A 23,475-nucleotide genomic window follows, 5' to 3' on the forward strand; every position below is an offset into this window, starting at 1 on the left:
AGAAACACAGTGTCTGTCCACGAGGTTCAATGAAGGATTTTGAAGTAAACACGTGTAGGAAAATTTAGGAAGGTCACTGTGTTTTTGATGAAAAAAGGTTCATGTTTTTGTAACCTGGATAAAAAGGTTTTGACTTTAGACCTTAATTATTGTTTGATATTTAGATAAAAGCTTAATATAAAAGTAGATTGCAGTATGGTAAGGACTAAATAATGGAACCAAAATAAGACTACCTACTAGGTACAAGTAGGTACTCAAATTTAATCAAGTCTAAACCCAATGATAGTTATATGCCTAAAGACCCGTCTAGAATTCCAATCCCAGTGAGCAAAGTGCTTGGTCATTGTAACAAAATAATACGAAAGGCCTTTACAACTACAGCAATAGGTCCCTTTGATTGAGTTTCTTTGAGTGAAGAAACATACAAAACCCTAGAAACGGACTGATGGATTGAATACAAACGTTCAACCGTACTCAATACTAGCATTCGATTAATTAGATCCTCTCTCGAAAGCTATTGGAAAAGTTTCACCAGTTAACTGCCCAAGGTCTTTAAAGTAAACAACGAAAGAAAATAAAACATTAACAGAGCCTCAAGAGCTTAATAATACGAAGAAAAAAACATTTCTCCTCGTGACTGAAGGCCGAAGTAATAATTCTTACGCTTTGAGCAAAGTTCTTGGGTACTCCCCTGGAATACATAACAACTTAATAAAATAATATCACGCCAGTTTTCTGGAATGGGTTAAGCAGGATAGTATCTATGCAGTTTTACCCAAAGTTGATGTATTTAATCATCCTCTATCGGGTCCTTTTCTGTTAAGCCATCACAAATTATGACAAAGTTGCGAAAATTTCTAAGATGTTCATTGAAAAATTGATCCTAAATTTATTTTTCTGTACAATCTTAATTTGAAAATCTTGTCATCTAAAAACATACATCATTACGACAAATATTTTTCTCATCGATTCCACGAGAAAATCAATAAAGCTATACAGTGAGTACCAATTGAGTATTGGCCATCACTTTCACTGTTTTCTCCATTTCAATACTTATCTATTGTCCTATTTTATTCTCCAAATCGTCACACTGTCGGTGAAATCTCCCATTGTCAAAAACCCCATCAATCAAACCTTGAACTAATTAAAACATCCCATACAAGGACATCCATGCACTGTGTCGTAATAGGAAAGCACTTATACCGTATCACTTACTCCAATATTCCCTTCCTCTCGCACTTACACTTGCTCCATATCTCCATCTCGTTCGTTCCCAGCATCCGTATCGATCGTGGTTTTACCCTTGACCTTAGAGGGGGACACAGTGCCCCGTGCTCCCGACCTTGTACTGTGAGATGGGGGAAAATGGTACGAGCGAAGTTGTCTTAGTATGCTCGTGATGGACCGGTGATTATTGTAATGGTATTGCTTACGTATGTACTTTACATTCTGAATGTTTTTTCTTACCGATTGTTATTTTGTAATTGTTATTCTTGCATTTGAGAATGGTAGATTTTGTAATGTTCCTTGAGGTTAAGGTGCCTGTAAAAGTAGAAAAAAATAAATAGCTAGGGGTTGTTTAAAGGGTCTATGTCTCTTTTATGGGAAAATTATGAAGGATAGAGATGAAATTCTGTTTGGAAAAGATTGATTGAGATCTCAAATACGACACAAACGTCATAAGTAAATCCATAGTGTCTTTAGGATAAAAGTAAAAACGCGAGACATACATAGCTAGTTTGGTCTGTATGCGAAATTAGAGCCTCTGGGACATAACAGTATTGTCATGCATAATTGATTACACCAGAAGCCTATTAATTAATCCGCTAATTAATCATAGTTTTACTTAATTACCCGCGTTGAATGCTGCGTTCATTTAATTACTTTTTGTTTTAATAAACAGCTGTGTTTTTACGCTCTAGTTTATTAAATTAAGAAGTTAACTGTATTTGACTGTAACTGTTTTCAGTAGCTATGTGAAATAATCTACAGATTGATCAAAGACATAAATACGGAATTATAGAACTCTTATATAAATACTAAAGTATGTGTAGGATTCAAACAAAAATAAGGGCTAAGGGCGGATTAGTAAGAGTACAAAATAGCAAAGATTGTATTCATATTTATAAAGAAATCCCTTTTCCAATAAACATGAAGTTTGTAAGCAAAGAGTTTATATATATGTCTTATAACTAGGTAAGTAGTTATGAGACATATAATAATTATATTAAGTTCTAAGGTTTAGAAACTTCAGAACCCGAAGCTACTCGTCCCTTAATCCAAGTTTCGAACTCAGTTAATAAATTAAATGGTGTTTGTACAGATTTCAATGATGTTGTATAGTGGTGAATTCAGTTGAACAATTTGAATAGATGGATAGTTCACTGATTTGGGATAAGTTAAGAATAATGTTTAACTAAATTGCCATTGCTGAGGTATAAAACATAACTTGTAGATCAGATAGATAGATTAGACCATGAAATTAAATAATGTCCAGTGTTTTATATGAAGGAACTGCTTTTAAAAGACCAATACCATATTTCTTGGGACTTTTTAATTGATGTGCTGTAAACGAAGGCCAAAAATCGATGAAAACAGCCGAACAAAATACCAAAACTAAAAAATACAATAGATTATTTTTTGCCGGGATTCTCCATACCACATGTCGAGAAACGCGAGTGCTTAGTCAAGACTGTTTCTTAAGTAATAACCATGATTATTATTACGCCTATTTATAGATTTTACTACCACAAACCACACAACACATGGCATTTGTTATTCAACAGATTGTCACAATGTTTAGCAAAACGTGACGGTTACATTTGAATTCAGGAATGGGGAGATAATCTTTTAGCTGAGGTTTTTATATCTCCCAAATAACTCTTCATATCGCAACTCCTAAAAGTCAGGATCAACAGTGACGACCACTAGAAAATTAAAGAGGAAAGATAAAAATAGACACAAAAAGCCGAGCCCTGGCCGTGGGTTTTAAAGACAACCGACTTTTAGAAAGAGAAGCTTTTAAATCCCTTATTTGTGTTTCAGGCAATAGTGGTCTTTGTCATGTCAATGTATAGAACAACATTACAAGTAGTTGGTAGTCTGACAACCAGTCTCACCTAGGGTTATTGCGTTGTCTGGGTTACTGGGTTGAGGAGGTCAGATAGGCAGATGATGAGATAGACCAATAATAACTTGATTTCTGCTTATATTTCTATCATGTACTAGCTTCTGCCAGCGGTTTCACCCGCATCCCGTGGAAACCTCTGCACGAACCCGGATAAAAAGTAGCCTATAGCCTTCCTCGATAAATGGGCTATCTAACACTGAAATAATTTTTCAAATCGGTCCAGTAGTTCCTGAGATTAGCGCGTTCAAACAAACAAACATACAAACAAACAAACTCTTCAGCTTTATAATATTAGTATAGATTTCTTCTTCAATTCTTCTTCAATCTTTGCACATAATAACATGTGATAACATAACATATTAAGTTGTAAGTAACCTGACTTCAGGGAGTGTTAGCCTACCCCCAGTAATACTTCTCCCTCGATTTATTACAAACATAATGAAGGTTTATATGCCGTTTCCTCGAGACGGACGGACGAACATTCTATTTACGTATATTTAATTCGCAATAGTGTTTATTGATCTGCGTAGGATGAGGGATCTTCGAGGCTATTGTTGGGTTTTTTCTTTGTAATGATTTTTTTTTGGGATGGCGTATATCTTTACATAGGAAATGGATGAAGGTTAATCCATTATGGATCCATAGGTATCATGCTTCAAAGGTTTCGCAAGTTGAAGGACAATAAATTAGAGACATGTGCGGATTAGAAATCAGAGTGGTGTTACTTTCTAGAACTCCCAATTTTTATAAGTGCATGGAGCTTCAGTTAGGTACTTTTTGATTTAGCCCGATGATTTTTGAACGATCGATAGGTTAAACTTGCACATAACAAATTTACTTAAGTTGAATAGGACTGTATATTAAATCAATAAAAAATGCTTCGTGAAAATTTATAAAGAGTTGTATTCCGCAAGACTTATTTTTGACAGCGAAAAATTAAAAAAAGATAAAACAAAATACAGACACAAAGAGGTTCCTACATTACAGGTTTTAGTGTTTTACATTAAAAAAGGTTTAACGTTCTGGGTATCCCGAACATCCCCCCGGGCGTTGAGAGCTCGACTCTCAACCAGAATCTTCCGAGTGAGCTATAGGTAAGGGGCATATCTTGCTGAAAGCCCGACGAACCACATCACCACTTGAATCATGATGTCCGCGACACGACTGATGCCATCATGTCCAGGGAACACCTCTGTGACTCGGCCCAGGCGCCATTTTAAAGGAGGTACCCTGTCCTCCTTAATGAGCACAAGAGTGCCTTTATCTAATGGCTTTGTGCAGGATCGCCATTTCGTTCGTTGCTGGAGCTCCGACACATATTCCTTACACCATCGTGACCAGAAGTGCTGACGAAGTTGCTCTATACGCTGATATCGGGTTAACTGAGTCAACGATCGGTCCTCGAGGTTTGAAGATGGAAGTGATGTCAGCGGTCGTCCAATTAAAAAATGTCCAGGCGTAAGCGGCGACAAGTCGCTAGGGTTCGAAAAGAGTGGTGTGAGTGGGCGAGAGTTTAGTATAGCTTCGATCTGGACTAATACAGTGTTCGACTCTTCATATGCTAGATTACAATTGCCCAGTACTCTTTTTAAATGATACCTAACAGATTTTATACCGGCCTCCCAAAGACCTCCAAAGTGCGGAGAATAAGGAGGGATAAAATGAAAGTTAATGTCTTCATTTGATAACTCACCGGATAACGAATCGCAACTACCCTTTAAAAACTTACCACGTGCGTGATAAGCACCAAAAAACGAGGTCCCAGTATCAGAGTGTACATGTTTAAGTTTTTCCCTTCGCGAAACAAACCTACGTAAAACTGATAAAAAATTGCTGCTTGTTAAATCACCTGCCAACTCTATGTGTCCAGCCTTAGTCGTAAAGCACACGAAAAGAACAATCTACACTTTCGTAAGACGACATCCACGTCCCTGCCTAGTGGCTGACATAATAGGTCCAGCATAATCTACGCCTACTGTTTCAAAGGGGTAAACTCCCAGAATCAAACGCTTTTGTGGCAAGTTACCCATCAGAGGAGCAATATCCTGTCCCATTGTACGACAGCAAGCAATACATTTCTTATAAATTGATTTAGCTAATCGTCTACCACCAAATGGCCAGAAATTCTCTCTTATGGACGCAAGTAAGAGCTGCGGTCCAGCATGCATAAGTTTTTTGTACATAAATTCAAATAATAATCGTGTAACGACATGAGTGGACTGTAATAATAATGGATGCTTTTTATCGAAAGCAAAGTGAGAATTATCAAGACGACCTCCAACACGAATTAAATTTTGGTCGTCTATAAACACATTAAACTTATTTAAGGGACTCTTTTTGGGTAGTTCCTTTTTATTCAATAACAGTGCGTATTCGGGGAATGATTCCTTTTGTGAAATTCGTATAATAACACGTAGAGCCTGTTTTAACTCATGAGTGGTAAGAAATAGATGTTTAGATAACTCCTCTTTTTTACAACGACTTATAAATCTCAATACGTATGCAACCGACCGTTTGGTAGTGAAGTTTGGAAATCTATCAAAGTCTATAAAACATGGTCGAGAATTCTTATTTGCAACGAGTAGAGAAACTTCGGACCTAATTTCGGGAAGGTTTTTCGTTGCAACTGTTGGATCATCAGGCCATTTAGACACATCATATCGTAAAAATTCAGGGCCTGACCACCATCAATCTAAACATTGCAAAGAAGTTACATCTGTTCCACATGATATAATATGGTCAGCTGGATTTAAGTCTGTGGGAACATGCCTCCAAGAACAAACCGCAGATTTGTCCAATATCTCAGCGACACGGTTACGTACAAAAGGTTGTAACTTTATTGACAACATTTTAATCCAACCTAAAACAATCGTTGAGTCAGTCCAAAAGTCACATAGTACGATCCGTGGAACTCTCAATGCATTTAATAATGGTAAGTCGCGTAAGATCTTGGACCAAATTCTGGATATTTCAGACGGCAGCTCCTCGTCCCATCCCAATTTAAATACCCAAAGCTTTTGCATGAGGGTTTTTATGACAATAATGCAAGGAGCTAATAGACCCAGTGGATCAAAAATTTGAACAATTGTAAAAAATGTCCCACGCTTTGTCATGACTTTATTAATATCGGGATTCAATGAAAATACTAAGACGTCAGTCTCAGTAAGCCAGCTCAAACCTAACATTTTACAAGGTTCTATTGAACCAATATTCAAACTAAATGAAGAATGACCTATATGATCGGGTAATACTTGAGGAGTATTTGATTTCCATTTATGTAATGGCACACCAGCTGAAGCCAGCTCAACGGGTCCTTCAGTAGTTAAAGTACTTTCACAGATAAGGCCACGATGAGCTATTAAATATGCAACCTTCTGTGGATCAGGTGCACATAAAGAAATATGTTTTAACTCTAAATACTCTTTTATAAAATCACAATAACGAATGCTAAATGATGTCTGACTACGCTCTAATGAAAGCAAACACTGCTTAGCTTTATGTTCAGAGTGACCTAAGTTATAATGTGATTGTTTTACCGTTAATCTAACACAAAAATGGCCATCTTTCAGACACGTAGTGTTTCTAATAAGGTGTTCTTCACACATTTTGTCTTCTAGAGAATGTACTGATGACTGATGGCTAACTTCCTCAAGCTGTCTAAAACGCATTAAACGGTTTTGGATGTCATCGGTACTTGAGTCATTATGTAAAACATTAGCTTCAGAATGATGAATATTCGTAAAATTACAAATTAATGAGGGTGAACGCGACACTTGACCACTATGAACCATAGGGCCTGAAACTATCCAACCTAGTCTAGTCTCAAATAGTACCGGTTTACCTGTACCGAGGTTTATCTTTTCTGTACCCAAGATGTCCCAGAAAACATCTGCACCTATAATTAAGTCCACGGAGGATGGTGCATAGAAATGAGGATCAGCTAGACATAAATCACTCGGAATATTTATGTCATTAAGATTAAGTTGACGACAAGGCACTTCTTCAGTGATAGAAGGTAAGATGTAACAATTAATATTTACAGAAAAGTTTCCATTCAATGATTTTATCGGAACGCAACACATTTTACTTATTAATGAGTTGGAATTATTTATGCCAATTAATGACTCGCTAACATTAATAGTCGGCAAACTTAATGAATTACAGAATTTCTCTGTGATAAGGCAGCACGTACTACCACTGTCAAGAACAGCACGACCAAGATGTTCGCGGTTACTGCTATCATAAAGTTTGAACAAAGAAGTGGCCAAAAGAACTTCTCCTTTATTTCGCACATTCGCCGTGACTTGTGCCGACAATGTTACGTTGTTATTGGGCAATGGCTTCGCAACTTCACTGCTGTTATTGCCGTTACCGATAGAGGTTGATGGTTCAATTGACGAGTTAGCTTTACCATCAGTAATGTGAACAAGAGTGTTGTGTTTACGCTTACACACTTTGCAGCCACTTGCTTTGCACCGATTTGCATAATGACCCGAACGGAAACAGTTAAAACATATCTTGTATTGTGGTAGTAACTCCAACCTCTGTTCATTACTAAGATCTAAAAATTGTGAACAGTTATTAAGATTATGTTCACCGCTACACTTCGGGCAATGTTTAAATGAATTAGACTGCTTATCTGGCGCACTGGTTACAGACACCATGCTTTTATATTTAATGTTAGTAAGAGATGACTTATTAGCACTACTCTGTGACATTTCAATAGTCTCTAACAAATCTGAACGGCTTCGCAAGAAGTCAAAAAATATGTTCAAAGTAACTGACTTGTCCTTAACAAACCTACCTTTAAATTCTTCCCATTCTCGAAAGGTTTTAGAATCCAATTTGGTTGATACCATGTGAATCAACAGTGTGTCCCAATGATCTGTTGGCTCTCCTAACGATTCCAGTGAACGCAAATTCTTATTTACAGAATCAATGACACGTTTTAAAGCTACGGAAGATTCTTTTTTAACAGTCTCGAGGTTGAATAATGCTGCAACATGGTTGTTTATTAGAACCCGCTTGTTGTCATAGCGTTCGCATAATATCTTCCATGCCACAGAATAGTTGTTGGCGGAAAACTCAATGGATTGGATCACAACAGCAGCTGATCCCTCGAGACACGCTTTTAGATAATGAAACTTGTTGACGTCATCAATATCATCATTACAATGTATCAAGCTAGAGAACGTGTCATGGAACTCCAACCATTTCTCATAGGAACCACTAAACTTAGGCAGTTGTATGGTAGGTAATTTAACAAGCCTGCGATTACGCGTTTGTGCTGAACTATAATCACTTTCCAAAGGTTCATTCTTAGTTGGTTTCAAGTTACGTGTAAGTAAGTCTTGAGCCTTTGCAAAGATCTTATAATACTTAGATTCAAACTCGTTACGCTCCGGTAGTTGACTATTAACATCATCAGCTAAACACTCTAATTTTGACTGAACCTCGTCAAATTGTGAAAATAAACTTTCCATCTTACCCAAACGTAGTTGCAATTCGCACACCTGTGACGCATCCAATGACTCATCCAACTCGTTGACATAGTTGGTAAATGCTGTCAACCGACCCTTGCAACTCGCGCGTTTTCTGACTGACTCCTTGTCGGTCATTTTGGAGACCGGTATTAATTACACTGTAATGTTAAATAAGTTAATACCAATACTTAATGTCTCACAAACTTAAAAATAAAACTTGTAAATAATAATAAGGGAATACAACAAGTTAAAGTATACAAATAAGAGTACCTACCTAATAGACTGCCTGATACTAACTTACATTAGTGAAAACTTAACAGAAAACCTAAAATAACCCTTAAAGATGTATTACAATAATCACTATGTATATAACACACCTAGTTTCTGCTTAGTTTAGCACTGAAGCTAGTTAACTGCAGATAAATTATTTATCTGGTTACAACAGCCTAAATAAATAAATAGGTAGTACTAACCTTAACAATTTTCACTTAGCCGAAATACCTATTAGGTACCTTACCTACCTATATATTTAGAGCACTGGGTACCTTTGCCTACAATGAATAAGATTATCAATGAACACCACTGTATGCATATCCACGTCCAGTTCCTCCAAATTATATAGGTTTCCACGTAGGCCGTAATTAGTTCTTCTTATTTTATCCGGCTCGAAGGACCAATGAATAGGACTGTATATTAAATCAATAAAAAATGCTTCGTGAAAATTTATAAAGAGTTGTATTCCGCAAGACTTATTTTTGACAGCGAAAAATTAAAAAAAGATAAAACAAAATACAGACACAAAGAGGTTCCTACATTACAGGTTTTAGTGTTTTACATTAAAAAAGGTTTAACGTTCTGGGTATCCCGAACATAAGTAAGACATCGGTATCTTGCACTCTTATCCCATCTGCATGTTATCTTCATGTGTACTCCTCTCACGTTCACCTGACTTCTATAAATAACCTAACTAAATAACCCAGGTATCAAAATAACAAGAGTCTGATAGATATAAATGATTTGACGTTGATACCCTTTCAGTTCCGTAAAAAGGGCCTAAGTAGCTCCAAGGTTGAACCCGTATCTTCTTCAAATTAAGACTGACGTAACAATTACTTCAACATCTTTCTAAGCTTTAACCTTCCTTCACTCACCTTTTGTATTCTAAGAAAACTGATAACTTGACCAAGTAGGGGATTTTGATCTCTATATGATCCATGCATCGTTTTTAGGGTTCCGTACCCAAAGGGTAAAACGGGACCCTATTGTTTTCTCTCCTCTGTCCGTCCGTCCGTCCGTCTGTCACCAGGCTGTATCTCATGAACCGTGTTAGTTAGAGAGTTGAAATTTTCAGAGATGGTGTCTTTTTGTTGCCGCTATAACAACAAATACTGAAAACTAGAACAAAATAAATATTTTCGGGGCTCCCATACAATAAACGTGTTTTTTTTTGTCCGTTTTTAAATAATGGTACGCGACCTTTCGTGCGCGAGTCCGACTCGCACTTGGCCGGTTTTTAACTTAACCTCTGTCAAAAAGGGAGTGACGTGCGGATTCAAAAAAATAAGTCCAGATATTTCCGGAGAAGCTTTTTAGCGGTTTTAATTAAACGCCCGCGGTAATTTGTTGTAGACCCACGTACAACTTCCCTATGTTGATTAAATAATCATAAATAACCAAATTAGGACTCCCTTTATTAACATGTTAATTAACGCAGGAAAACGTGTATTAAACTCTATAATCCCTAAGAATTTTTAATCTTTTGCTTTTAACACCAGCTTTTGGCAACCCTTATAAGATTGTAATCCATTTTACACGTGTCTTGTCTAAATTGGACGTTTTTATCTTCAAAGATAAGCACATAATCCAGCTTCTTGTATTTCTAAATTATTTTGTTTTCTACTACATACGCTGCATCTTCACGTCATGACACTATTTCGTTCTGGTCTACTGTTGAATAATAGTTAGAGGTCAGGCTCGATACATGTAACTGCTTTCCATCTTTCAGTTGCTCACATCAAGTGAGAGAAGAATTTAGAGTGACTGAGTCTGATGAGTAGGGAATCTCATGCGCATTTCCCTGGTCTATGTTAAGATACTGACTGCAATAGTTTGTAGGATATATGTTGACGATATAATTTGATGTTACAGGAGCGGGCTCGAATGTCGGGCGGCGGCGGCGGGGGCCTCATGTCGTGTGTGCGCGAGGGCTCGCTGGAGCCGCCTTACCGACCGCCCATCTCCGACACACACAACCATGGTGAGTACCAGGACAGCATCATACTCCAGGAGTTACCTACAGTCACATAGTCACGTTATACTCATGTCGTGTGTGCGCGAGAGCTCGCTGGAGCCGCCTTACCGACCGCCCATCTCCGACACACACAACCATGGTGAGTACCAGGACAGCATCATACTCCAGGAGTTACCTACAGTCACATAGTCACGTTATACTCATGTCGTGTGTGCGCGAGAGCTCGCTGGAGCCGCCTTACCGACCGCCCATCTCCGACACACACAACCATGGTGAGTACCAGGACAGCATCATACTCCAGGAGTTACCTACAGTCACATAGTCACGTTATACTCATGTCGTGTGTGCGCGAGGGCTCGCTGGAGCCGCCTTACCGACCGCCCATCTCCGACACACACAACCATGATGAGTACCAGGACAGCATCATACTCCAGGAGTTACCTACAGTCACATAGTCACGTTATACTCATGTCGTGTGTGCGCGAGGGCTCGCTGGAGCCGCCTTACCGACCGCCCATCTCCGACACACACAACCATGGTGAGTACCAGGACAGCATCATACTCCAGGAGTTACCTACAGTCACATAGTCACGTTATACTCATGTCGTGTGTGCGCGAGAGCTCGCTGGAGCCGCCTTACCGACCGCCCATCTCCGACACACACAACCATGGTGAGTACCAGGGTAGCATCATACTTCAGCAGTTACTGCAAGTCACGTAGTGACGTTATACTCATGTCGTGTGTGCGCGAGGGCTCGCTGGAGCCGCCTTACCGACCGCCCATCTCCGACACACACAACCATGGTGAGTACCAGGGTAGCATCATACTTCAGCAGTTACTGCAAGTCACGTAGTGACGTTATACTCATGTCGTGTGTGCGCGAGGGCTCGCTGGAGCCGCCTTACCGACCGCCCATCTCCGACACACACAACCATGGTGAGTACCAGGACAGGTCCTACTAAAATACCAACTTACACCCATGGTACCGGGAAAACTTCATGGTCCAGCAGTCGCGGCCAACTGATATTCAGAATTTATTCAATCGTTTATTTCGATTAAATGAGATTGTCTTGGTAGTATTTACCTGCATGACTATTATGCTGGCCTAGTGTCAAAGCTCCAGCTTTTCAAATACAAGTGTGCGAGTTCGGTTCCTAGGTTAGGGAGTACTTACTAATGTAACTTTTCTTAGTGTATCAAGGAAACCAATGACTAAGTAAAGGAGAAGGAAAACTTTCAGATAACTTGGTCTTTAAATCGCCAATCGCGCCTTTAAAAAATGTGCTGAATAATGCTCATTCCTTTTGCATGAGACGAGGCTCGTGCCGTGCCGTGGCAATCAAAATGATAGCTTCATAGTCATAGCAATCATACCTTTGGAAGAATACTGTACGATTAATAAAATATACCTATCGTCACGTCACTAAAGGGTCTTAACCTATTAATAAAAACGGGCACCTTGGGAAGCATTGGAAAAATTATTACTCAAGGTGAGGCCGTTTCATGGCCATCAAATTGAGTCCATAATAAAATAAACAGAAAATTGTATGTGTGGCTACTAGAAGGACCCTTGTTTAATACATACAATTGAGATATCTTTGACGTGATGTATCCAATCAATTTCGAAACTGACAAATCCCCAACAGTTTTCGAAGGGTGGCTTCCCCCAAAATTAGGCACAATAGAATTCTCCTTGCTGACCCCAGATTTAATGAACGATCTATAATCGTAAATCTATCGTATAATCCATGGGGTAGGTAGACAACCCCATAGGTTTTTGTTGGCATCATAAAAAGTAAGGAAATTATTAGATAGGGAGGTAGATGGAAATCGCCTTTAAAGTTAGTGGTAATAAAACGTGTGTTTATAATGTTATTGGTCAGCCTACCCCAAAGTCAGCCCCTTGCTGTCAACATAGTCTTGATCAATCATTATTAAATCTACAAGTAAATATCATAATCCTGATTAATATTGTGGATGCAAAAGTCTTTATCTGTCGAGGTTTTACACTAAAGCTACAGGACAGATTTGACTGTTACTGCTTTTTACCCGATTTTGAAAAGTGGTTCCCGTAACTTGAGCGTAACTACTAATCACAGCTAGTCTCCTATTCTATTTTGTGACGTCACGATTTCTGACTGTTTAAGTTCAAGTCTCCTCCCGAACTTTTATTTTGCCATAACTCAGAGGATCCAGGATTCACTTTCGCTTGCCACCGTAATGAAAAAAGACCTAACAACCATTTTCTGTATTTTTTTTCTTACCCCATTTTCTTGTATTCCAGGCGAAGGTCGAACGGGGCGTTTTCTCCGGGGCCTCCGACGCATGTTCAAGCGGCGCGGCAGTGGCGCCCGCGCAGACGCCTCGCCCGACCCCAAGAGTAGTTCCACTTCTGAACTGCTGGACGCTGACCGACATGCTAGACGAAAGTAAGACGACTAGTAAACTGGTAGAATTACTGCGAAACCTAGGTAGAAGTCGTGGTGACATAGTAGGTAAAGAACAACCTCTCAAGTATGAATGTGTGGCTTAAATTCTATGTGTGTACTTTCTAAGTACGTATATCTTGGGACACCAATGACTGATTAAAGATGAAGGAAGACATTTCGAGGAAACCTGATCTATAGAGCCTGAAATCATCAACCCAATTGAGCAAGCGTGGTCATTAACGCTCAATCCCTCTCTGTGTGAGAGGAGGCTTGTGCCCAGCAATGGAACGATAAAATATTTCCGCAAAGGGCCTCAAATTGGGAATGTAAGCGAGTAAATAAATGGTTCAGTTTTACTTAGTAACGAAGAACCGAACATACATATTAATAAACCAATCAGGGCAAATTTTGAGTTTGAGAATTGCCACAGGCTAATACACAGGCTAGACAAGCTCGTGAGCATAATGTGGTTTTAAATTATAGGTTCATGTTTTTATAACTTTACTTAAAGTACCTAATGTAAAATTAAACAGTTACGGTAGATAAAAAGTATTTTTAAACAATCTTTATTATCAAGTAAACCTAGTTAACTGGTCACGTAGTACTTTAAATTAATTATAATTTCAATAAACAATTATGTTATCACTACATATTATCGAAAGGTCAACGTAACTTAGATGTAGTTTCAGAACAACTAGCGCCATCTATCCTTCTGTGTGCATATTACTAAGTTGCTTACGATCTACGGCTTGGATCTATTTTATTTCTTTCTTTCAATTTCGATCCTAAATTGAAGAGATATTTATTGCATTAATGATTAAGACTCAAGTCCTTTTTTAAAGCTACAATTTAATTCACAACAAGTATTCATAGTAAATAGTGGTTTTAGGAAAACTGATGGGGTACTGGCGCTGCTGGACTTCAGCAATGCCTTTAATACCGTTGATTTTGACATTTTGCTTGGTATTCTTCGCTCTCTTAACATATCTCCAACGGCCATTGATTGGTTTCATAGTTACCGGTACGGGCGCCGGCAACGTATTCGCATTGAAGATAAATACTCTTCGTGGTGTGAAACAACAGCTGGTGTGCCGCAGGGTGGCGTTTTATCTCCATTACTGTTCGCAATTTTTATAAATTCCATCTCAAATAAACTGCTTTCCAACTACCACCTGTATGCAGATGATCTTCAAATATACTCGCAAGCCCAGTTAGGGGGACTGTCCGAGGCAATCGAAATAATAAATAAAGATCTTTCCGAAATAGCTGAGTGGAGCAGGCGCTACGGGCTTCGAATCAACCCGTTAAAAACTCAGCTGATTATCATCGGCAGCTCTCGGATGGTTTCCAAAATTGACTGGTTTAATCTCCCTCAAGTCGTGTATGATAGTGTCCAAATACCCTATAGCAATAAGGTCAAGAACTTGGGCGTATACCTTGATAGCCGAATGTCCTGGGAGCCGCAGATTCAGGAAACCAGTCGAAGATTATTTGCATCTGCAGGATCCTTAAGACGGCTACAAAATTTCCTACCCATTGCCACAAAAATTGCGCTTGCACAGTCTCTTCTTCTTCCTATTCTTGACTATGCTGATGCCAGCTATCTTGATCTCAGAGAGGACCAGCTAAATAAACTTGAGCGCCTTCAGAATGTTTGTATAAGATTCATATTTGGTTTACGCAAATATGATCATGTGTCAGAATTTCGTGTTAAGCTCAAGTGGCTTCCAATACGACTTCGCCGGAACGCTCATATACTCTCCTTGCTATATAGTATTCTTTTTCACCCTACGTCCCCCGCTTATCTCAACAGTCGTTTTGAGTTTGTTTGTGATACGCATTCAAGATCACTCAGGTCATCAGAAAATCTAAAACTGAAGATGCCAGTGCACTTTACGTCATTTTACGACAAATCGTTCGTTGTGCAGGCCACTCGTCTGTGGAATGCACTGCCAGTGGCAATAAGACGGGCGCAGTCGATTGCAGTGTTCAAAAAAATGGTGAAGGATCACTATCTGGCTCAATGACTACTGTCGCTGTATTGTTATTCTTTTATCTTAATTTTTTCTACTATTATTACATGTATTTTATATATTTTATCGTTTATTGACTATTTATTTTCTATATCTTTAGTATTTATCGTACATTTATCAATTATATGTACACCCTAAACTACCCATTTTTAAACTATTCTGCAGATAAACTCCATCCAAAGGTTGTCTGGAAGAAATTGCTGATTAGCGATAAGACCGCCATTTGTACTCTTCTTTGTGTATTGTGATGTCCTGTGTTGTAAATTTTCTTTTTTCTTGGTGTACAATAAAGCATAATCTATCTATCTATCTATCTATGTTGTCCGCAAAAATGGGCATTTAGGTATACATAGATTAAACACGGATTCATCTTTATTTTACAATTCTTAAATGCTTCGTATGTGTAGCATATTGTGCAGTATTCGTTAGGTCATAATTTCATAAATGCTCATCCACCATATTTGTATTTTTCCAAACATGTTTAATTAAGTTTCATTTCTATCCACGAAGGGAGGGTGCGTACGGCAGCGGGCTATCCGTGTCTCACGACTCGGTGTTCACGGGCGAGCGTTCGGGAGACGAGTCGAGCGACGAGAGACCCACTCCTGCGCACGGGTTGGCGCACGTCGCCACATCGCATCGGGTGAGTACTGACTTAAGGCTGCTTATAGAGCAAATCTACTAGATTAGGTATAAATCAGCATATATCAATACGAAGAGCAGGCATATTTTTGGTCGATTTTTACAAAGACTAGCTATAAATCATACCTACAGAATAAATCTATGCGCAGAGCAAACACAAACTCGCTACTTCTTGAAATTAAAGATTTTAGGTAAAAACATTAAGTACCTAAAAGATTTTAAAAGATTTAAGACTTTCAGTCAGGCAGTCCGTTCTGCTGATTTAAATAAAGCCTGTCTCCTGATGATTGATGAAATTTACACCTAGAACAAAAGTTTTACTTATTTAACTAGCTGATCGAGGGAACCTCTTCCTGCACTTGATAAATTTGTTCAGTAGTTTTGGCGATAGCCAGTCAGTTACGCATTCATAATATTAGTAAGGATTAACCACTAGGAAGAACCTAAAAATAACCACAAAATATTACATAACAAACATAACACAGTAAATATAGTGTGACAAGTCTACAAATGAGATTATAAATAAGGCGCGACTTCTGAAGCGGATATATAAGCTTATTTACTGCTTAGACGTCACCGCAGTTACTTACGAAAAGTAAAAATAAACTTATGCGATTACTTAACGTCTGAAGAATTTACGTAGATACTCTGCATAGAAGTTTGTTTTGTAGCATTGTATAGAAAATAAATCAATAATTCATCACCCATGCCGATCTCTTCTGCCGGGCTTTTTCCTAACTATCTTGAGGTCGGCTTCCAGTTTAATTGATGCAGCTGAGTACTAGTGTTTCACATGGAGTGACTGCTTATGTGACCTTTTAGCAACATCAGATAGTTGACAAATTATTCTTATCCTCTTCTGACTGTATATACCTTTCAGACTTGAACTACTGACCAATTTAAGTGAAGAATACAGATGGCGTAGAACCTGAGAAGGGACATCGATTATTTCTCACCACATTGCAGGAAGTGGTTCTCCAGAATCGTTTGTGAAACCACTAGTCTTCAATACAGCCCTACCAAAACTGAAAATTACTTAATCCATAGAACAAAATATACACTCATTTCTTATTTTCTCTTCTCCCTTACATTACAAGATTGTTATTCACATAGAGAGACGTACTCGTATTAATGAAAGACAATGTTTATTAGCACGGAGTCACTCGCTATTGTTATCTGAGGAAGTCCTCTGCGTTACTCTCATAACGTACAGAACGTAATGAGTTTATTTTCATTTTCACTACTGTTTTTTAAGGTAAAATGTCGCGTCTTTTTAGTAAGAGCTAGATTAGTTGAAACTCAAATACATACTATTTTAGCCACATTCTAATCTAATCTTGAAATTAAACATGTCGGAATATGATTTACTTTCGTTTACCTATATTACACCTTAATTACTGTACTTTGTTGAAAGGTTCTTTTAACCTACAGACAGACATGTGTTGCTGGGGAGTTTGTTGCGCCACTTCTTCTTCCCAGCAAAAACACATAGAAGTGGTGAAGGGTGGGCGTTTTGGGGGCTGTCTTTTGTAATTTTTTTTTGTCGTTCGAAAAGTGCTGTTTTGCTGCCAAGTTTGAATAAATGAGTTTTGATTTTGATTTTTGATCAGCCATCTATACCTACTCCTAATATACTTGAAAACTGAATAAGCTGTTTGTTTGGTTAAACGTGCTATTTTCAAGAATGAACCTACCCCTGATATCAGGGCAGGTAGGTCTAGGGCCGGATTTGAAAAATTACTTCCTTATAGATAGCTAAATGACTAAGAAACTTTTACTACGTGGAGTATCTCAGCTCCGGGGCTATGATGATATGTTGAATGATAGACAATAATTATTCACTGAAGCCATGACCTCTTGTCTCACTACAAAGTACGATACCTATAACATAAAATCTACTTTCAAACTCATTTCGGATGACTACGTAAAAACCATAAATACTGAATCAGCCTCTATCTTCCGGATTTCTATAACTTATCTATCCGCTTAGGTATTTGCGATTGGAGATTGAAGACATAATTGGGGCCCCCATCAGACCTTGTGTAGAAAAGATAAATCGGTCCAATTTTATAAAGGATTTTCTGACCGACTTTTTGTAGGACGTAGAGCAAAATTCAGTACCATCAAAATTCAGTCTCTAGCAAATGAACTTATGGATAGGTCATAGAAATCCACCCTATATCTATTCAAATAGAAAGTACTAAAATAGTACTATCTCATCGTATTCTTACACAACTTGAAGAAATGACCGGTCATTGAGCGCTCTTCAATGAGTTGCGTTTTGCCGGTCAAAATGTGAAATATTGTTTTGTAGCTTCGAGTGTAGGGTAAGTGGGTGTAGTTAGATGGAGTATGTTAATATGCATATGTTTTTAATATTTTTTCCTGTTTTTGGGAAAGAGGCTGAGAAATACTTTGGATAAGTTAATTTTTTAGCTACTTTTCCTTAAAACTTTCTGATTGTTATTGATGTTAAACATTTGACATAAATATGTATTAAACTTAAGTTCAAGTAAGTACATTAAAACGTCTCGTAAATATTATAAAAATTAATTTTATTTTAGTGTTTTTCTTTTCTAATCTCAGACACTACATATGTATTTCTTATGACCTAAATAGCTGCAATACCGTCATCCCCAACACGTCTACTTGAACGTCTTACCCAAAATCCTATATTTCTTAATTGCAGATTCCTAAGAAAAATATCAGAACAAAAGTGATCCAATAATCTCGTAATAGTGAACCCGGGACACGCCCAGACGAGAACTAATTAATACATTTATTAATACCACATAACAACATCACGTAGCTGCCGTGATAATTCAACCATAATATTGTTCAACAGGATAGTGGTAGAAGTTCCAGTGCGTACAGATGTGGAGCAAATCAAGTTAAGCTCTTATAATCTATCTTTATTTAAAAGTTCGCGCCAAATAATTTTACATTTCTGAAGTTGTTCGCACAGATATGGTCGAAAAGTTTTGCTTGCACTAAGTTAACTTCATAGTTGACACCAAAATATAAACAAAACTTTATGCACATGCACGTGGTGTCAAATGAAAAACTCCAGAAATGTTATTTGGCTCGAGCTGTACCCGTACTGCCGAATAGTTTGTTTGTTTGAATCAACGCTCTAATCTCAGGAACCACTAGTCCAGTTTTAAAACATCTAGCAGAGCTACATAGCCCATTTACTTTTGTATCAGGGTGCGTGAAATTGTTATCATGGGCAAAACCGCGGTTAGAAGCCAGTAATTTTCATACTATCTTAGTAAAGTCCCATCTACATATATTGAGGTCGGCAATATTTTGATTAGACCCTTGTGAACAAAGATTTATATGGTATCAGTACTATGTAGGTAGTGTAATAAACGTTGACCTATTTCCAGTAACTATTAGAGAAATTCTTACAGCTACGATTCCTTTTATCGCTGACTAGAAGATTTCAAGTATCTACATCTTTCTTATTAATACACAGACAGAATATCGTGTAGCTGTCAAACCTATTAGCAAAACAAATGAAGTGACTAAAAATCGACAATCGAACGAACATCAAATCGATTAAAAAAACCGGTATCGAGATAATCGCAAACCTTCTGCACACGATTACATAATGCTGGCATGTAGTAACGCGAAATCTACACGAGATCGAGTTCCGTTGCTCAGTTATGCTCTCTCGAACACAGTCACAGTTGTGTTGGATTCGCGTGTGTTGCGGACCTAATTCAAGTTATATTTTTTTTCCTCCAACGAATGGGATGAATCACCCAGTCTGAACCGAGACCGCGACTACGCCCGGCGTTCAAATGTTCGATATTTAAAAGTTTTCGAATTTTAAAAGTGTTCGAAAAAATATTGTGTGTTTTAAGTTTGAGTGTTGTGTTTGAAAAAAGAGGTTTTATATGTTATTAAGTTTTCTGGTTCTAGTGATATTTATAGTTTGTTTTACATACCGGTACAAGTTTTTAATAATATAATCGACATAAAAGCAATAATTTATAATGATAATCTCTTTGGAAATGTTCATACATACACTTGGCATTGAATCTGCTTTATAAAGCTTTTAGCCTTGCTCATATGGCTAGGTCGACGAGAACATTATGAAAACTTCGTCCAAAGAGTCTAAGGAATATACTGGTACCAAAATACAGCTAAAAAAAAAAACAAAAAAGTGACGTCAGACCGTCTCGCCACCCTTGGCTGCGTGAATTTTAAAATAGCGCTAATTTTAAACTAATTAGCCAGCTTAATGTTTTGCGTCTGCCTTTCAAATATGGAAACTGGGTTCGGTTGACTCTGACTCATGTTGGGCTTCCGATCGATAACATTTTATATGGCCAGTTATATTGGCTTGTTTTGTTTTTCCAAAGTTCTTTTTTTGAAATTACGTCATTTCTTTGTTTTGTTTAAGTTTAGAAGTTGAATGTTTGTTGGGGATCTTTGAAGTAAATATTATAATGTCTTGTTAGTGCCTTTTAAAGGTGTCAATATGGAATTCAAAATGTTAGGTATTACATTAATTTTAACAATTGTTTGGATCTCAAAGCAAAAAGCTTACACATAAATAGGCACTATAGTAAGCAGTATTAATATTTACACAAGCGTGCAAGAAATAGAACTAACAATTAAAAAACTGGAAAAAAAAAACAATTATTTAATTAAGTTTATTTAAAAAACTGTACACTTAGAAGTAAATAAATAATGCATTTGGTATAACTTATAGAATTTTCCACATGATAATGACACGCGAAGCTTACAAAAACCAAACATGTTCGTTTTAACTCTGAAAACTGAAACAAAAACAAATCGACAGTTCGTTATAAGTAGTTAAAGACGTTACTAACCATAATGTTCCAGTATGTTTTATAGAAAATCATAAGCTTTGTTTTACAGTCAGTTAAAAGCTGAATTCTATTAATATATAAATTCGAAAGGGGTAAATTCTCTCTTGATGCTTTTAGTACGTCAGTAGGATTACCCGCATTGAGCAAGCGTGCTGATTAATGTTCAATCCTTCTCCGTATGAGAGGAGGTCTGTGCCCAGCAGTGGGACGATAAAAAGGCTGTACCTAACAGTAACAGTAACAGGATTAAACATATTTTTTTAACGTGAGCTAGAGCTAGAGCACGATACTAAAAAGTTAGTCCCATGTAAAAAAAAAACCGACAACAAACTCTACAGGCACTCCTTTATAGTGAACTGAATTCTAGGAAGGCCTCACACATTAATCCTAAACCAAGAGTCCATAGTATGAGGTTTTCTGATACATAATATTGGAACAATATTACTCTGTATGACATGCGGTCGACCTTCGAGGTTAAACGTCATATGCAGCGGTGAGTCTGCGGATGGGTGACCGTGACCTTTTTCTATATCGGTTAATAGAGAGGATCGGCGTCTATTGCGGTTAGATGATACACTCATTATTACGCTAATAATAGATTTACCACAATTTAACATATACTTACGTGAAAAAAAATGTTGGTTTATTTTTTTTTGCAACCACGAGTAAAAACAAAACATTTAGAGCATTTTTTTTTAATAAAAAGCCATGTAGGTATTCCAAACAGGCTGAAAATAAGCACTAAAGAAAGCCCCAAAAAACCCGCCCTTCACCATTCCTATATGTTTTTGCTAGGAAGAAGTTGGCTCTGTTCTCCGTTACGGTGTAATATTTTGGGGCAACAGTACGGAAAAGAGCGAGCTTTCATTGCTCAAAAACGCTGCATCAGGGCTATATTCAACTTATGCGCAACCGACTCCTGTAAGCCATTTTTTAAAAATAACAAATTATTAACACTACCGTGCATCTATATACTCGAGGTATCAGTGTTTGTTAAAAACAATATCCACATGTTTGACTACTACACGCGTATACGGCGTAAGGATAAACTACGCACAACTGCCAGTAAAACGCACCTATTGCATGAGAGCATCTTTTGTTCAGCTTCTCGCATCTTTAATAATTTACCGGGGCCTATCAGAACAATTATAGAAATTAAGAATTTTAAAAGGTCTCTCCATGATCTCCTAGTAGACAAAAGTTATTACTCTGTAAAAGAATTTCTGTCCGACAAATCTTTAGCGAAATATAGTCCCACCCAGTCGTGATGTGTTCAATGACCTGAATATAATGTTTACAATATAATCTTAAAAGTAACATTATAATCTAATAATTATAATTTGAAATAATAATTTTGTATGTAATTTAATTTTGACATTGGTTGGTATTATTATTTATTAATTTATTATTTAACGACATCTATTAGTATATTTTAATTTGAAGAGTTGGTACTTTCATTTCTTTGGTATAGGTACTTATTCTGATTGAAATTATTAATAACTATATTATTATTTGCATGCCCATTGCCGGCAAAACATGGAGAACTTATATTTTTTTTTGTAACATCTATGTACTTACCACCCATGTTTGCAAAATAAATGATTTGATTTGATTGATTTGATTTGAGAAGTGATGGAACAAACTCCCTAGCAACTTCGTGATTTTACAATAAGAATCGGCTGTCATTGAACATCTTTTTCAGTCATTACGGGTAATCCGAAGCCGGAAAGTCTGACACCAGTCTAACCAAGGGTCGCCCGGGTAACTGGGTTGAGGAGGTCAGATACACAGTCGCTCTGTGTAAAACACTGGTACTCAGCTGCACCCGGTTAGACTGGAAGCCGACCCCAACATTGTTGGGAAAAGGCTAGGCAGATAATGAAGTGTTGGTACTTAGGCACAAGATATTTTAAAAGCATTAAGAGATTTGTGTCATACATTATTATAATAAGATTAAAACTAATGCATATTAGTACATATTCCTACAAAACTTGGCAAGAATAAGCTGTATAAGATGGAATTCCTAAGTTAATGCAGTTGACTCATTTATTTTGCTCGCGGCGTGGGTGGCGTGGGCCGGCTCGGATAAAGTTGTTTTATTTCGTTTTTTTTTACTATTCTGCATCTACAATCTACCTATAAATGTGCATTTTGTTGCGGAAAATGAGAATTGCATCTCATCATTGCAATTTAATCTTTTGATTTATCTTTACGTACTTTTAAAACTGCTGCAAAAGATACTATTTTCAGGAATTGCAGTGTGAGGGAAAGTAATTATCATTTATTTACAAATATTGAAACCTAACTTATAATTCTCATTCACGTATTCCTCTCACGAAAATTCAAATATCGCAGAAATATCGTCTTCCATTGATCCTCAAACAAACAACAGCGCTTGAGTTCAAGGTAGCGGTAACAGCAACTAACGTCCAAGGAATTCACAATATAGAGTGTACCCAGTACCACTGTACGGCAAATGAGAGGTTTTAAAAATCAAAATTAGAAGCTCCTTTTATGAAGTCAGTTAAAATACTGCAAATTATGAAACTTAAAGTCTTAAGTATATCCAGTGTTTACGTCACAATAAGAAAGTAAAACAAACACCCGAGCAGACGAGGAATTAATAAAAATAATTATTGCATAACCACAAGATCGGAGGCTA

The 23,475-nt window shown here is 37.5% G+C and overlaps 1 protein-coding gene across 3 annotated transcripts in view; it reads left to right on the forward strand.

The window, feature by feature from the left end:
* The window catches only part of LOC124635509, a 162,122-nt gene that overhangs the window by 98,824 nt on the left and 39,823 nt on the right, over positions 1-23,475 (forward strand). The window contains exons 3-5 of one of the 3 annotated variants that reach the window (XM_047171372.1): positions 10,762-10,870; positions 13,150-13,294; positions 15,838-15,970. In XM_047171372.1, the coding sequence (XP_047027328.1) occupies positions 10,774-10,870; positions 13,150-13,294; positions 15,838-15,970 (375 nt within the window). In that variant the 5' untranslated portion in view covers positions 10,762-10,773. Of the gene's footprint in view, positions 1-10,761; positions 10,871-11,734; positions 11,802-13,149; positions 13,295-15,837; positions 15,971-23,475 lie in introns of those variants that run through there. The other 2 variants (XM_047171373.1, XM_047171377.1) reach the window with 2 other exon arrangements.

This window comes from Helicoverpa zea, chromosome 13, assembly GCF_022581195.2.
Source record: "Helicoverpa zea isolate HzStark_Cry1AcR chromosome 13, ilHelZeax1.1, whole genome shotgun sequence".
NCBI lineage: Eukaryota > Metazoa > Arthropoda > Insecta > Lepidoptera > Noctuidae > Helicoverpa > Helicoverpa zea.